Source organism: Miniopterus natalensis, chromosome 9 (assembly GCF_054644295.1).
Source record: "Miniopterus natalensis isolate mMinNat1 chromosome 9, mMinNat1.hap1, whole genome shotgun sequence".
Lineage (NCBI taxonomy): Eukaryota > Metazoa > Chordata > Mammalia > Chiroptera > Miniopteridae > Miniopterus > Miniopterus natalensis.
The window spans coordinates 25,056,560-25,074,769 of NC_142089.1; the positions used below are offsets into that span (position 1 = coordinate 25,056,560).

The 18,210-nt window shown below is 42.9% G+C and overlaps 1 protein-coding gene across 1 annotated transcript; it reads left to right on the forward strand.

The window, feature by feature from the left end:
* Positions 1-12,963: 12,963 nt before the first annotated feature.
* Positions 12,964-13,911, forward strand: LOC107542713 (olfactory receptor 2A12-like). The gene has a single exon (XM_016220148.2). The coding sequence runs from the start codon at positions 12,964-12,966 to the stop codon at positions 13,909-13,911; it is 948 nt and encodes a 315-aa protein (XP_016075634.2).
* Positions 13,912-18,210: the final 4,299 nt, after the last annotated feature.

Here is an 18,210-nt window from a genome sequence, read left to right on the forward strand (position 1 = left end):
CAGGCACAGTTTTCTCACCTGCCAAATGCCTGGATTGAAGTGCCTCATTTTTCTGGGCCTTTCAGTTCTGACTGTAAATGAGCAGAGAAAGGGGTGACAGGGCTTGGAAGGGAGGGAGGAGGGAGATAACCAATGCCAAGCACAGAGATGTCCAGTTCCATAAATGGGGTTTGGTTTCTCTCAGGGGCTGGATGAGAAGCAGTGTTAAGGTCACAGAATGATTCGAGGCTTCGGAGGAGGCAGAACCTAGGGTTGGAGGTTTGCACAAGAGGTGTCCATTGTATGAGAGGTGTCATCAGAGGGCCCACTCATCACACTCATTTCAAGGGAGATTGCTCTGTCCCCAGCCCCCAAAGCCCAAGTAGGTACATTTTGACCATGGACAGAACCAGCTGGAATAAGGGGGGACCTGACCACCCAGTCCAGGCTCCTTGGCAACCAATGACATGGAGGGAAAGATGAAATGGTCCAAAACTGATTGTCACATGTGGGATCTTGAACAGAGAAACATGGGAAAACATGACAGGAAAATGGAGGCAAAGAAGTCACAATCTGAAGAAGTCCAGAGATCTGAGCCTGCTCAAGCCTGTACAAGTGACTGAAAAGGGAAATTAAAGCAGCCAGCAGAATGAAGTGAAGCAACCTTGGATGGTAGTCAGGTCGTTGTGTTCATCTTGAGCTGTAAAAGTAAATGTCCATGAACTCCTGCTACTGGTGGTACTAAAGATTTCTAGTGTTGAGGGGAAAGATCACAGAGTTAGGATTAGTAAGAAGTTGGTTTATTAAAGTACACTGCAGAAAAGGAGCGGTGTGCTCCCAAACCAGGGACTGAGGTCAAACACAGCAGTTTCCTAACACATCAATGAACACAGCAGTTTCCTAACACATCAAAATTACAGACTTCCACAAGCCACTAGAACTGAGGTTCCAGGATACAAAGCTGCAGTCATCTGCAGGCTTGACATGGCTGTTAGCAGGAGGCCTCAGTTCCTCATCACTTGGAGCTCTCCATAGGATGGCTCCTCTCATGGCAGCTGGCTTCTCCCACAGTGAATGAGCCAAGAGAGAAAGGGCAGCCCAGTTAGAAAGCCACAGTGCTTTCTATGACCTGGTCTGTAAAGTCCCACACTGTCACTTATGCTTTGTTCTGTCTGTTACAGCCAGTCAAGTCTCTAAGTCCAGCCCATTCTCAGGGAGGGGCTGGGTGGCATTCATCTCCACCTCTGGAGGGAGGTGTAGCAAATAATCTGTGACTCTGTTTTAAAAACCAAGGTAACCTGTGCACTGGAAACAAAACATTACAGGGCACATACAAGAAGCAACCAACGAATGAATAAATAAATGGAACAAATGAATCGATGTTTCTTTCTCTCCAAATCAATAAATAAAAAATTTAGAAAATATTCTCAGAACTTTCCCTTCCTTCCTTCCTTCCTTCCTTCCTTCCTTCCTTCCTTCCTTCCTTCCTTCCTTCCTTCCTTCCTTCCTTCCTTCCTCCCTCCCTCCCTCCCTCCCTCCCTCCCTCCCTCCCTCCCTCCTTCCTTCCTTCCTTCCTCCCTCCCTCCCTTCCTTCCCTCCTTCCTTCCTTTCTTTCTTTTTCTTTCAGACCTTTTTTGGTGTTGGGAGTGAGCTACTTCCTAGAGATATGGGGAAAATGGGTGGTTGGAGGTAAAAGGGGACAACTGCCACAGGAACTTCAGGGTCCAGATTAGAGTTCCTGGAAAGATGCTGGCTCACACTCAACAGTGAAAAGGCTGAGTTGTGGTTTTTTTACATCAGGATGAGGAGGGGAAAACATAACACTTTGTGCTCTGCACCCCCCTTTTCAGGACTTTGCCTGAAAACAAAAAAATCATCTATCTAAACACTGTTCTTTGTATTGCTCTTTATGTAGAAGACAGTAAGATGACACGTAAAGTGACATATTTCCATGACGACCTGGCAGTTGAAGACCAATGAAAGCGCGTCCACCCAAAGTCTTGTAAGTGAAAGCTCGTAACAACTCTACTTGTAGTAGCCCATGGCTGGGAACAGTGCGCGTGTTCAAGGGGGAGTGGAGTGGGTCTGTTAACTGGGGGGGGGGGGGGGGGGATGATGCTCGGCGATGGGAAAGCATGAGCCCCCGGACGGGCGTGGATCAGCGGCTGAGCATCTACCTGGGATCCAGGAGATCGAGGTTCGATTCCCGGTCAGGGCACATGCCCAGGTTGCGGGCTTGATCCCCAGCCAGGGGTGTGCAGGAGGCAGCTGATCAATGACTCTCATCATTGATGTTTCCATCTCTCTCTCTCCCTCTCCTTTCCTCTCTCTGAAATCAATATATATTTTTTAGAAAAAGAAAAAGAAAAGAATGAGCTATTGATACATGCAACGGCATGGACGGATGTCAGAACAAGCTGGATGCCAGAAGCCAGACCAAAAAATAAATAAACGAAAGAGTACATAATGTGTATGATTCCATTTCTATGAAATTCTAGGAAACGCGAGCTAATCTACAGTGCCAGCAAGCAGAGAAATGGTGACACGGGGTGGGGGGTGGAGAGATAAGAGGGAGGGGCTGCCAAGGGAAATAGGCAGCTTTTGGGGGTGATAGATATGCTCTTTATCTTGGCAGTGGTGCTGGTTTCAAGTGTGTAAACGTGCCAAAACATCAAATAGTATAAATTAAGCGTGTGCTGTTTATTGTATGTCAATTATACCTCAATTAAGCGGTTTAAAAAATCTGATGCGAGCTGCGGGTAGCCGCAGCAAGTCTGGTCTTTACACAGCGCCCGCCCCGTGTCCTCCTGCTAACGGCCAGGGCACCTTGGGCGCTTACCACGCACAAGGCACTATCTGCTGAATGCTCTGTGGAATTTTCCATTTCACCCTCACAGTAGCCTTGTGAGGTGGTGCTGTTTTTATTAACTCTGTTTTATATCTGAGGAAACTGCAGCTCAGAGAGGTTAAGTCCCTTCCCCAAGGAGGTGTCTCTTGACTGAGTCCCAGCCCCAGCGTATAACCCTAACCTAACCCAAACTCTGGTCTGATTTGTTCTTATGATAATACAGACATTGCAATATTTGTAGAAAACAAAACTTAAATTGCTTTCAGTCGATCCCCATACATCCTGAGTATCCTAACACATCTAATGATTTTTATTTTCCATGTTTTTTTTATCCATATGGAGACTGTATTTTTACCACCGTAATTCAATAATGTACATTATTTTGTATTTCCTTGACTGCTAGTGAGGCTGAAAATCTTTTTGTATTTTTGATTATTTGGGTTTCTTGTTCTGTGACTTGCCTGTTTCTATTCTCTATTTACATTTCTATTGGATTTTGTCTTTTTCTTGTTGATTTGTAGAAGTTCTTTATATAGTATGGATATTAATTTTTCATTATAAACAATGCAAGCACTTCCCTCAGTCTAAAGTATGATTTTTAACTTTATTTATGGTATCCATTTTTCTCGTATAACCACTTATTTGATGTAGAAGTAAAATCTATCAACTTTTATTTATTTATTTTATTTATTTATTTTTTTTAAATATATCTTCATTGATTTTAGAGAGAGGAAAGGAGAGGGAGAGGGAGAGAAACATCAATGATGAGAGAGTCATTGATCGAGCCCACAACCTGGGCATGTATCCTGACCCCGATCTCCTGGATCCCAGGTGGGTGCTCAACCGCTGAGCCATGCCCATCCGGGCTAAATCTATCAACTTTTAAAGAAATCCTTGCCTGTTTCTATGGCTTTGAAGGCCCCTTCTGACTCTGACAGCAGTGAAGTGACCAAAAACAGTATCAGGGACTCCCCTAGGACTTGGCCAGTGACAAGTGCTCAGTAAGTATCTGTCATCATCTTTGTCACCATCTATAAAATGGAGACCATAACACCTGCCTCACAGGAGTGCTGGGAGCACCTGGAGAGAAAATACATGTAAATGCCTTGTAAGCCGTAAAGTTCTGTGAGAAAGTCCCGAAGGAGCACTAAGGTGATCTTAATCATTAGTGTCATCACCATCTCTCGCTATTCCCTTCAGCTCACTCCCCAGACAGAAATGCAGAAAACTTTCTGGGGCACCTGTCTTAGCAAATGAGAGCTAGTTCCCACAGGGTCCATCCCAGAGGCATTCTCAGCCTGGGGCCAATTAGAGGGCCCCAGGTTGCTGAAACTGCTGACAGCCCAGGCTTTCCCTGTCTCATGAACCCACCCTCTTCTGGAGGCCTGTGGGCCCACCTGGCTCTGAAAGCATCCGGAGTCTAGTCTTTTCCCTTATGCCAATCCCTGGACTGGCCCCAACCCTACCAATGATCATGACCAGCTCTCAGGACAGCAGGTTGGGGGATCTCACTTAAAGGTCAGGGGCAGCCATTCATTTAGAGTTAAGCACTGAAGTACATGGTATTGTGGACACAGCCCCAGCTCAAGAAGCAAGTGCCAGGGTTCTGGTGCTGGTCTACCATTGCCTTGGCCAAACCCTTGAGCAATTTCCTGGTCACATTTCATTTCATTTTCTGGGAAATGGAAGGTGGAGCCATGCTTGGCAGTCTTTAAGTAATCCTGTCACTGAAAAAAATCAGGGTGGCCAGAGTTTCATTCTGTCTACAGTCCCTGAACAGCAGAGCTGGTCTGCTACCTGGTCTGCAGCGGAAGGCCTCAACCATGGCCAGCCCTGCTGAGGTTTGTGAGGTCCAGAGGAAAGGGCCCAAGGGCTAGGGGCTACGTCAGGCTTCCTGGAAGCCTCTGACGGGGCCAGGCAGAGCCAACTGAGTTGCTGGGCTGTGCCTCTCCTGGACGAGGGCTGCTCGTAGAGGGCTTCACCAACCCCTGGTAACAGCACAGCAGGGTGCCTCCTGCATTAGGTTGTCCCCAGGTGTCTAGATTCTTAGGACTCAGGATGGAAGCAGAGGTGTGCTGGTAAATGTTTAACAATCACTCTTGAAAAGGGAGGGGGGTTCTGATTCATACTGTTTGCCCATTTCTGTGGTATAAATACATCCGCCATGGCCAATTTTTTTGTTTTTTAAATATTTTTAATTGATTTTTAGAGGGGGGTGGAGAAAGAGAGAAATATTGATGTGAGAACCAGACATTGATCAACTGCCTCCTTTACACCCCCTACCAGGATCAGGCCCTCAACCTGGGCATGTGCCCTGACCAGGGAACAAACTGGCAACCTTTCTATACATGGAATGCCACCCAACAACTGAGCCACACCAGCCGGGGCCACCAGGGCCAATTTCAAGCTAACAACATGACGTCACTGAACTCGGAGGTGGGAAGAGATGCACAGAAGCACACGATTATAGAGTATCTCTACCACACAGATCCAGTAGATGCCAACGACTTCTAGAACATGGATAACAGACATCTACGCTTTAGTAGAAGAATAATTAGGACATGAAGAGCTTTGAACTTTTGCTTTTTAATCTTTGGGTTTTTTTTTTAATTTCATAAACTGATTTTTCTTCCTCCCTCAAATTATTGAGATACAATTAGTATAATATTGCATAAGTTTAAGGTGTACACTGTGATGATTTGATCCATTATATATTGTAAAGCATTTACCACAAGGTTAGTCAACACCTTCTTTCCCTCCCATAATGGTCATTTTGTTGTTGTTACAGTGGGAACATTAAAGCTCTACCCTCAAAGTAACGTTCAAGTGTATAGTACAGTCTCATTAACTATAGTTACCATGCTGTACATTATGCCCCAGAACGTATTCATTTTATAACTGAGTGTTTCTACCCTTTGGCCAACATCTCCTCATTTCTCCCACTCTTCAGCCCCTGGCAACCACCATTCTAACTCTCTGTTTCTACGAAGGCAATGTTTTTAGGTTCCCTGTATAAGTGAGATCATACAGTATTCGTCTTTCTCTGTCTGGCTTATTTCACATAGCATAATCCCTTCAGGGTCCACTGATCTTTGATTGTAATGTAATTTATTTAATTGTGATTTATATAATTTGACTTTAATAATGATCTTAGTGGACCTCGGAACATTTCTGAAAAAACAACAGTTGGTTCTGGTGACCTGTGGCTGACTAGGAGGCATCTCAGAGCCCAACTGTCCCTTTCTGAATAGATGAGGAACCAAGGCCCAGACAGGAGGCAGGGACAGGAGCTCATAGTCATGAAAGGCATGGCCAGAGCTTGTGCCTGGGCTTGCAACACATTATCTCATTTAATTTTCCCAGCAATCCCAGGATAAGGTTATTAAGAGATTATTATTATCATTTTACAGAGCAGAAAACTGAGGCAGAATAACAGCAAGTTTAAGAGAACATGCACTACTAGAACTTGACAGATCCTGATTCAAATTCTGGCTCTGCTCTTAGAAGATGTGACCCCTCAGGCACGTTCCTCACTGCACGGGCCTCAGCTTCCTTTTATGTGACGTGGGGCTGATGCTATGTACTTTCCAGATGCTGGTATAGGGCCTTGAAGGACCTAGCCCAAGACCTGGTATAGGGTAGGTGCTCCATGGTCAACTCTTAATTACCATCAGAGAGGCTGAGCAACTTGCCCAAGGCATTGTACGCATGGGGAATGGAGGATTTTGACTTGCCCAGTAAGGAATGGAGGTGTGACTCAAATTGACAAGTCGGAGTGCAGGGGTTTGGGAGGTAAGAGGGGAATCAGAATGAGGCCTTCAGTTCTCAACATTTCTACAAAGTGACCAGGTGCCAAACCCTCTCCCCTGGACTGGCTACACCCCCCCAGAAGGCTGAAAAAGGAAATATACAGATTACTACCCCTTCCACCAGCCTGGACATGTTTTGTTCCTGCTCTGTCTCTAAAGACTTCTTCCTAGTAGGGTTCTTGTTGACGACATTCAGAGAATTCCACTTTGGCATCCCCACCGGGCATAGGCCAGCGGTGTCAGGAGACAGGGATGGCCCTTCCTCAGCTCTCCCAGGAAGCCTGGCGAGGAGGCAGGATCATAAAGCCTCAGCAGCTTGGCCCACTGGGAGGGGCTTGGGATTGTGGAGGCTCCCTCTGTCTGGGCCCCAGGACCTGACCGGCAAGGCCTTCAAGAACCAGGGCTGGCCTGGCCAAGTGCAGAGAGCTGTGCGATGGAGAGAGAGCAGAGGCTTCCGCCTCTGACCTCTCAGAAACGCAGGACTTTTCTGGAGACTGGTTGCCTGGAATACTGGCTAGCTAGACTCAGTTGCCTGGGGGCTTCCTGTTCAGTCCCTTTCCCTTAAGAGCTAGTGACAGCCTCTCTGTGTGATTCGTTTCTGCAGACACCTCATGGGTGAGATGGTCACTGGGCTTGGGGCTATGGGAAGGATCTGGGCATCTGTTGGAGCCAGAGGTCAGAAATAGCCAGGTCACCTAGGTCCTTTCTGTGCCCACACCCAAATATCCCTCTAGCCCCCTTCCTTCATTCCTCAGTGTTCTTTTCTCACCTCACACCTCGATCCCCTCCCACTCCTTCCTTCTTCCTAGGCCCCCTTCTTTTATTTCATGTATTCATTTAATAAATATTTATCAATAGTTTCTCTGTGTTAAGCCATGTTCTAGGGACTAGAAACAGAGAAGTGCATAATACAATTCCCGAGTTTAAGGAGCTCCACGACAAGACAATGACTGTTGTCTTGGGAGAAGCCTTCAACAGTGACAGGGAGTACTGTGATTAGGACCCATTAGGACCTACTCCTTGTGCTCTCTAGAGGCCGGGGTAAATTAAGGCAGAATGCTGGATGGACAGAATCTTGGAAGACTTTCTAAAAAGCTAAATAATGTCCCCCATCTCGTGGAAATCAAGCTTGACTCAGAGGGAGGTTTTTACAAAGACTTGCTAAGCCCCAGAATGGTACTAATTTCCCAAATCTCCACCTCTCAATTTCCTCTGCTTCCAACGCAACCCATGGCCTCACGTCCAAGTGTTGGGCGCAGGTGGAGGAAACCTGATCAGCGTGTGGCTGCTGCCTTAGCCCCGAGAGAGGTCTGATCCGGTCTTGCCCAGTGGCCATTCCTCACAGGCCACAGGCCATGACTTTATAGTATTTAGAGCTAAATCTCAGGAAGCTCAGGCGGATGTGCAGCTAAGGAGGTTTGCACTCCTCACCCTTCCTAGAGTCTGCTGGCTGTAAGCAAGCGAAGATAATGGTTGAGGGCTGGCTCTAAAGCCAGACGGCCTGGGTTCAAATCCCAGGGGCACCACACCAGCTGTGTAATTTGGGACCAGTCACTTACTCTCTCTGTGCCTCAGTTTTTCATCTGTAAGATGGAGGTAATAGTACTGACCTCAATGAATTGTTAGGAGGATGGGATAAAGTTGGCGTAACGATGCCAGACACATAGAAATTGCTAGTTAAATATTAGCTATTATTATTTAAAAGGGAGGTTATAAACTCACCCATATAGCCATAACTTATCACAGATATTCCAACTCAATTGGTGGGAATTAAGTTAACAGGAAAGGGAGAAGTTTTTCCTGAGATGTCATCTCAAGCTTTGTGTCAGAACCCTCTAGGATTACTAGGATTATAACCTGCCCGTAAGCAGAGGGGACGGTGAGAAATAGAGAAAGCATCTAATTGAGGAGTGGGAGTGGGAGACGGTGGGATAAGTCAGGGAAGGCTTTCTGGCAGGATGAGGCCTGAGCTGAGTCCTGAGGTGGGAATGGGGCGATCATGGGACAGAGTGTGTGAGGGCAGTGGGAATGCAGGTGGTGGTTCTTTTTCATGCTGAAGGCCCAGGCAAGGGCCTGCCGGTGGGACAGAGGTGGAGGGTACAGGGAACTGGGCGTGCTTGTATGGAGATTATGCTTGTATGGGAAGAGATGAGATGGGGGAGAGAGCTGGCTGCTGAGGCTGAAGAAGTCTGCAGGGCTGGTCATTCAGAAAGGGCTCTGTGCATCTGTCTAGAGTGATGGGGCACTGGAGACCCTTAAAGGGTGTTAAGCGGGGGACAGACAAAACCAGTGCTGCATTGTGAACGGCCACTTGCAGTAGTCCACATGGAGAATGCAGTGAGGGAGAAGAGTCCAGGGGCAGGGAGACCAGGGAGGGGCTGGTGCAAGAACGAAGATGAGAAATGTGGGGCTTCTGGTCCCGGGGCAAAGGAAGGGGCTGCTCTGAGGGATATGCAGGTGGTACACTGGTCGGGTGACGGGGTGGGGCCAGGGACAGTGAAGACAGAATGGCTTGGAGACGCCTTCGAGTCTGTACCCTCACCAAGGGTAGCCTCCATGTGAACATACAACAGTGTTTTCATCCACTATACTGTTCATTGAAACTTGGGTGGTTCCTGAGTTTTTGGCTACTTTGACTAGCGTTTTGAAAATGTTTGTACACGTCTTTTCTTGAACATACGTGTGTGTGTATAAGTACGTGGGGGTATAGTTAGGAGTAAACTGCTGGGTAACGTGGTATGCACATGTTAACCTTCAGGAGATAGCACCAGGCATTTTCTGGAGGGGTTGTACGAATGTCCTGTCACATTAGCAGCGTAAGGAAGTTCTGGTTGCTCTTGCGACACCAGGGCTTTTCCATTCCAGGGCACTGCCACTCTGGGGGGTGTGCAGTGGCGTCGCACTGAGGTTTTAGTTTGCAGTTCCTGGGCTACCGAAGATGCTGAGCATTGCTTCACTTGACCGGTGGCTGTTTAGGTAGCGTCTTTGGTGAAGCGTCTTTTTCAATCTTTTACCCATTATTCTATTGAATACCTTCTTTTGGTTCATTTGTAGTCCTTTATTGATTCTGGATGCAAGTCTTTTAAATTCTTCATTTTAATGCAATCTGGCTATTATTTTTTTCTCTGCGGTTAGTGCCTTTTGTGTCCTGTTTAAGAAATCTCTGTCTACTCCAAGGTACTCTGCATTTAATTAAAAAAATTTTTATTGTTTTACCTTTACCATTTAAATCTACAATACACTTGAAATTGTTTTTGTGTATCAGGTGAGGTAGGATTAAAAATTTTTTTTTTTCCTGTGTAGATTTCCACATGATCCAGCAGAATTTATTGAAAAGACCACCCTTTCCCCATTGCATTATAGAATCAACTTTGTCATAAACCAGGAGGCTGTACCTTCATGGGTCTATTCTGGGCTTTGTTTTGTTCAATTAATCTATTTGTTTATTCTTGTCCAATTGCATACTTGCTTAATTATTATAGCTTTATAATAAGTCTTAATTTCTGGTAAGTCTTCCATATAAGTTTTATAACCAGGTTATCAATTTCTGTAGGAAAACAACTGCTGGGGTTTTCACTGGGATTGCACTGAACCTAGAAATCAATTTTACATCTTTATATGTTGAATTGTCCAAACTATAACATGGAATATCCTCCACTTACTTAGGTCTTCCTTAATTTCTCTAAATAATGTTTTGTTACACATATTTTATTAGATTTGCTACTACATATTTGATTTTTTAAATGTTCTTATAAATTATTTTCTAGTTGCTGGTACAGAGCAATCCATTGGATTTTTGTATATTTATTTCCGTTTGTCTTTAATTTCTTTTAGATTTGCCACCTATACATCATGTAGTCTGCAGATAATGACAGGTTTATTTCTTCCTTTCCAGTCCTTTGGCTTTTTATTTGATTCTCTTGACTTATTTTACTGGATTCCATTTCCTCCCTTAATTCTATTAATAAGATGAATTACATTGTTAGCTTACCAAATGCAAACCAACTTCGAATTCTTATAATAAATATAATGTGATTGTGATGTGTTATCCTTTTTATGTTGCTAAATTCAATTTGCTAATATATTGTTTAGGAGTTTTGCAACAATACTTTTGAGAGAGATTGGTTCATAAGTTTTCCTTCTTGTAATGTCTTTGTTATTTTTTTGGTATTGATTTTTATGCTGGTCTCATAAAATGAACTTGAAAGCAACTAATTTTTTTTCTACGCTTTGGAAAAGTTTGTTATGATTGGTATGATTCCCTTAAATGTCGAAAGAATTCACCAGTAAAGCTATCTGGCCTGGAGTTTTCTTTCTAGGAAAGTTTTAAATTATAGATTCAATTTTTTGGAAAGACAGTAGACTTTTTTTTCACTTTTATTTCTTCTTGTGCCAGTTTTGGTAATTTGTGTTTTTTAAGACTTTTTTCTTCCATTTCATTTAATGTCAAGTTTATTGGTATATAGTTGCTTGTAATTTTTAAAATGATCTTTTAAATGACTGTAAGATCTATAGTAATGTTCCCTTTTTCATTCCTGATGTTGATAATTTGTGTTTTATTTATCTTTCTTTATCAGTCTTGCTAAGGATTACATATTAATTATTTCAAAGAATAAATTTTTGGCTTTGTTGATTTTTCTCCACTATAAATTTGTGTGCCATTTCATTATTTTCCACTCTTATCTTTATTATTTCATTCTTTCAACTTCCTTTTGGATTTGATTTGCAGTTCCTTTTCTAGCTTCTTGAGATAGGAGGCTAGCTAATTAATTTTTAGCCTTTCTTCTTTTCTAATATGCATTTCCGTCATGAAAGAAGGAAATAAATTCCCCCCAAGCAATGATAATGTTTTATTTTCATCATTATTTACTTCAAACTATATTAATTTCCATTTTTCTTTTTCTTTATCCAATACATTATTTAGCAGTGTATGCTAATTTCAAAGGAGCTGGGCACTTCCCCATTATGTTTATTTTGAAATTGATTTCTAGCCAATTTTATGGTAACCAGAGAATATAGTTTAAATGATTTCCATTTTTTGGATTTTTTTTTAACTTACATTTATGATGCAGCATCTGATTGATTTTGACAAATGTTTTATGAAGCTACAACTTGATTCTTTTAGCTAGTATTTACATGGCATATTTCTTCCATTCTTTCTTCTTAGTGTGTCTATGTCTTTCTATGAAGGAGTGTTTCTTTTCCTCCCAGCTTGACTGAGATGCAATTGAGACAGCATTGTGTCAGTTTAAGGTGTACAACATGTTGATTTGGTATATTTATATATTGCAAAGCGATTAAGGTGTATTTCTTGTAAGTAATATGTAAGGTTTTTTAAAGCATCTTGAAAATATGCATTTTATTAAAATATTTAGTCCATTTGCATTTAAAGTAGTTATCTACATACTAAAGTTCATATATACCATCTTCCCACTTAATTTCTTTTTCTTTTTTCTGAAGTTGCTTTATTTGTTAAATGGAAATACCTGTATGTTACCTACATGGCCAACAGCTAGAAAATTTATATTCTTTAAGATATAAATTACAATTACATATCATGCTTTGGCATTGACTATGTCAGATTTTAAATTTAGGATTTTGGAGCCGTAGTTCTACAATCATCCAGGACCCAGCCAGGCTCCTTCTATCTGCAGCCTTGAACATCCAGCTTCATCTAACGGTTCATGATGGCTGCTCGAGTTCTCAGGCGTTGTATGGTTCAACTCTTACTCTGCCCTGTAAATTTGTGTCTCTTTTTGACCGACTTGTTTTATGTTTGAAGTAACTTCCTTCTGCTATCACATCATAGTGTCCCTCTAGCACCCTCTATTGACAAAGCCTTACATTGTCAACTGGCAAAGGAGAAATGATTATAGGGTGACATGTAAAACATTCAGACAAAGGGTCTCTAAGGCAGACAGACACTCAACCTCTAAGAGTTTGGGGGCTGGAACTGATGTGATGTAAACTGATTGTTAGGCATGTGAGGGGCCAGTTTGTCCACTGTGGGATGTAAAGTAAGACCGGGGAGATTGCATATGAGCAGTTTTACTGTTATTTATTGTTTTAAGGTATTGTGTTAGATGTTTCATCTACAGTGCCTCTACTCATAAAAACCCTGAGAGATTAGTATTAATATTAGTATTAGTCACATTTTACAGATGAGGAGACTGAGACTCAGAGAGGTTAAGTAACTTGCTCAAGACAGCAGAGTAGTGGGGCCAGAATTTAAATCCTAGTCTACCTGCCCCCAGGGCAGATACTTTTATTAGACTACCATACTTTAGAAGGCAGTTAAATGAGTGTGATTCTCTTATAGACCCCACCATGTGGATGTCTCCAGTGAAGAACCAAAGTTGGGTTTCTGAATTTATCCTGCTTGGCTTCTCCAGCGACCCCACGTCCAACAGGATCCTCTTCGTTGCCTTCCTTCTCCTCTACCTGTGCTCAGTCCTGGGCAATGGGCTCATTGTCACCCTGATCTGCCTGGACCCGCACCTTCACACTCCCATGTACTTCTTCCTCTGTATCCTCTCTCTGCTGGACATGAGCTACGTCACCACCACCATGCCCCAGATGCTGGTGCATCTTCTCGCTCATTCTCAGACCATTTCCTTTGCTGGCTGTTGGCTACAGATGTACATGTTCGGTGCCCTGGGCCTGGCCGAGTGCATTTTCTTCGTAGTCATGGCTTATGACCGATACGTAGCCATCTGCTCCCCGCTGCGTTATACTGTGATCCTCAGCTGGAGCCTGTGCCGGCGGCTGGCAGCTGGGGCCTGGGCCTGCGGTTTCTTCTTCTCTCTGATCCATACTTTCTTCACCATGCGGCTGCCGTACTGTGGGCCCAACGTGGTCAACCACTACTTCTGTGAAGGCCCCGCAGTGCGAAGCTTGGCTTGCATGGATACCCACCTCATTGAGATTGTGGACCTGGTTATCAGTGTGCTCATGGTTGCTGCCCCACTTTCCCTCATTTTGGCCTCCTACATCCATATTGCCCGGGCCATTTTCAAGATCAAGTCCTTAAAGGGCCGCTGCAAGGCCTTCTCCACCTGTGCTTCCCACCTGACTGTGGTCTCACTCTTCTATGCTCCAGCCACCTACATCTACATGAGGCCCAACTCCAGCTATTCCCCTGAGCAAGACAAGCAGGTCTCACTCTTTTATAATGTCTTCACTGCCCTGCTCAACCCTGTGGTCTACAGTCTGAGGAACAAGGACATCAAAGGGGCTTTTCTCAAAGTGATGGGGCGGTGTAGGGTAGCCTGGTGAACTGGGAATCAGGAGAGTCCTGAGGTACAATATCCATTGACGATGAAAGAGACAACATCTATAATGTGTGTAACCAACATTGTGCATTTGAGCCAACATAGTACTTGGTCAGTGGAACAAATGTGGGATATGAAATGAACATGGATATTTTGATTAACTGGCTGCCTTGTGGCACAGTGACAGCTCCATAATCTCATTGGCTTACAAAAGCTGATTTACTGTTCATGTTTTATGTCAGTTGTAGGTGAATGAAAGCCTTCTTCCATTGAATTCTTGAATCCATCCCGAAGGAGGAAGCCCTTTGTGGAACATGGCGTTCTTATGACAGAGAAAAGGGAACACAGGCTGAAGTACACAATGACTCTTAAAGCGTCAGCTCAGAAGTGAAACACATCCCTTGGCTCGCATCCTATCAGCCAAAGCAAGTTAAATGTTCAAGCCTGGTGGCAAAAGGGCAGGAAGCATTTTCTTCTCCCAGAAAAGTAATGTCAGTCATTTGCCAGTGGGTATGGATGTATAACCCTCCTCAGTGAGAGCAGCAAATAACGGAGATAATACTATAATTCACTATAATGGCACTGGAACCAATAGATACATGTATAACCAACATGAAACATGGGAACTGTGAGTTACTTGGTATATGGACACAGTAGAGGGTCTAAGTAATGTAGGTAATCAGAGTGACATGTAAACAATAGATATCTGTAGACATTGAGAACAAAGCCAATGGTATATGGAACCAACGCAGCCCACAGACCTGACTTAGTGCATGGAGCCAATGTGGTTCATGGGGCTAACACGGTATACTCTGTATTGTGTTGTGGAAGGACACGGAACTTAACATTAGGTGACCAGGGTTCTAGTTTCAAGCTTGCTAACTTGTTTTGTGACTTTGGACTATTTGTCATGTGCAACAACATAATGGACCTAGAGGGCACTGTGCTGAGTGAAATAAGTCAGACAGAGAAAGACAAATGTCCTATGATTTCACTTGAATGTGCAATCTACAGAACAAAATAAATGAACAAGCAGAACAGAAACAGGCTCACAGATACAGAGAACATTTTTAACATTTGCCAGATGGGAGTTGGGGAGATATGTGAAAAACGTAAAGGTAATTAAGAAACACAAGTTGATAGTTACAAAATAGTCATGGAGATGTAAAATACAGCATAAGAAATATAGTCAATGATTACTGTAGTAACTATGTAAGGTGTCAAGTGAGTACTAGATTTATTGGGGTGATCACTTCATAAGATGTCTAATTACTGAGTTGTACACCTAAAATTAATATAACATTGTATGTCAACTGTAATTGAAAAATAAAAAAATATTAAAAAAATATTAAAGACAAAGAGAAAAAAAAAAGAATCACCCTTTTGAAAAGCTGCAAGGGATGTGGTGTTCCAGGGAGAATTCCAGATTGAAGTTGTTGGGAAGGGCAGCTGCTGATTATGGTGCTGAAGTTGAGATGACAAAGAGGGAGAACTGGGGAAAGAATTGGGAACTCTATGCTTAGAATATACATTTGTTTATTTGTACATAATCATTCTCTCCTTATTTCTTATCACTATTTTAAAATTATTTAACACACGTGTTACTGGAAGTTAACACAATAATGTTGTTGCTAGATAACAGAATATTCAGTGAGACTGGCACTGAATTTGAGGAGTAATTAATACACTCTATGATCTTCACTTGTAAGGAGAGATGTGTCTTACTAGGTAGAAATATAGAGTTGTTTTGTTTGCTGTAAGGGAGTTTGAATGTTGATAGAGGGTTGCACATGGAAGCTGAGTAGCCAAAAGGCTGGACTGTATCTGTTACTCATTTATTATCTCAGTTCTAAAGGCAGCTTTCAATATATGCTCTGTAATAAACGACACAAGTGCCTTAAGTATTTCTTTTTTTAAAGTGAACATGAAGTTAAACTTTCTCAGTGGGCACTGGAGGAACAGTGCAGCATGAATGAGATTTTCTGCTTTTCCAGCCTGGGCCACAGGCAGCCCATAATGCACAGTGACCTCGCAACTTCAGTCTGGCTGCCCTTTCATCATGGAAACCACAGCGCCCCACAGCCTGACACCCTCAGCATGCAGCCACCTGGTGGACTCCTTCAGTAAGCCCCACAAGTGTGCATGTAGCATCTGTAGCCTTCAGGGTCACAGAATGAGCTGTGCTATCTACAAGCCCACACACTATGGAGGCTTTCTGTCCCCATTGGCACCAGCATCTAACTGTATGTCCACACCACTGTTTGCTACTTGCCCTCTCCCTTACCTACACTCTGGAAGGTGACTTATAGTTTGCAACTCCAGACCAACTCTGGCGTGGCTAAACCAGTGAACTCTTCTGCAGTTCAGCACATGAACCACACCTTCTCCAATGAGGTCTGAACTCCTCCCAAGTCTGTCCCAACTTGGGTACTGTCCCTTGGTCCTTGGGTATTCCTTAGAGTTTCCTTACATCTGATAGTCACTCTCTTATATTATTTTTCAATTACAGTTGACATACAGTGTTATATTAGTTTCAAGTGTACAACTCAATAATTAGACATCTATATAACTTATGAAGTGATAGTTACTCTCTTAACACTTATTTATAAAATGACATCCTATAAAATGTGTTGATAAATATGATCTCATCAGATTATCATTACAACCTTTGAGGTATCAGTATTTTCACTTTGTAAAATCAGCCATCCAAGGTCAGTTAGAGAGTAAGTGATAGTCAGGACTCAAACTCCAAGTCCCAGCTTCTTACCACCACATTAAGCTGAAATGTGTCTCTCACAGCATCAAATTTCATGAAGGTTTTAACAGGTTACCAAGCACAAAATAGGTGCTCTTTAGGTGACATTGTGAGAGAAAACTAACCTGTGTACTAACACTTTTAGAGGGCAGAAAATGCATATTGTGCAGCATTGAAAATTGACAGGGTTGGTTTTTTTTGGTAGAGAATCCCAAAATCTTGGATCAGAATTTCAATATCTGAGATAGTGCACTGATCATGAAAAGACAAATAGCTATCTATTTGGGTTAAAATTATGCCACATAAAGCCATGGACAAGACTCAGTCTCAAATGGATGAGAAAAATGATATTATTACATTATTACTCATGTTATAGGCAGTATGCAATACTATTGGAGTTAGAAGGATCTGAATTTGGGTACAACCTAGGCTATAAATACTAGTATATGCTGATAAATCTGAAATATATCTCCATCCTGGATCTCTTAATTCATCTATTCAACTGCCCACTTGACACCTGTCTTCAAGTGCATATCTAATAAGAATATTAAAATTAACAGTTTATGAAAGCCAATTTCTAATCCTCTATAAACCTGCTCCTCTCACAGTCTTCCTCAACTCAGTTAATGGCAATGCCATCTTTTGATGTGGCTGAGGTTGAAAAAAGAACCTCAACGTCTTCCTAGCTTTTCTTTCTCCCACATCCCACATGCAGACACTGTCAGTTTCCTTTAAAAGATATATCCCCAAGATGATCACTTCTCATCTATGCCGTTGTTACCTGGTCCAAATCACTGTCTTCTCTTACCTGGAATATTGCAATAACTAGTGTCACGGCTTCCATTCTCTTCCTCTATAGTTTATTCTACTTTTTTTTTAACCCTCACTGAAGGATAAGTTTATTGATTTTAGAGAGAGAGGAAGGGAAAGAGAGAGAGAGAGAAACATCGATGTGAGAGAAAAACACCAATCAGTTGCCTCCCATATCTGCCCCAATGGGGGATCAAACTCACAACCTAGGTGTGTACCCTGACTGGGAGTCAAACCCGCAACCTTTTGGTGTACAGGATGACATTCCAACCAACTGAGCCACCCACCAGGGCCTCCAAAGCCTGTTTTGAGCACAGTAATTAGAATGATCCTATCATGATGTAAACACTATGTAAATCTCCCTATCAAAACAATCCAGTGGCTTCTTGTAGTGCTCAGAAGAAAAGCCAAAGTCCTGATGAGGGCTCTGAAGTCCCTCGTCACCTCCCTGGCCTTATATCTTACTTCTCACTTCTCACTCCAGCCATACAGCTGTTTGCTGCTTCTCACCCTAACTCAGAATCTTTTGACTTACTGTTCCCACTTCTAGAAAGTCTCTTTCCCCAGATATATTTATGGTTTACACCCTCACCTCCTTCAAGTATCTGCTCAAATGTCATTTTCTCAGGGAAGAATTGAGTCTTTCCTGACCATCCTGTTTAGCACTGAAATATCTCACATTCCATATCACTGTCTCCTGTTTTATCTTTCTTTGTGATAGCATCTTCTAATGTACTA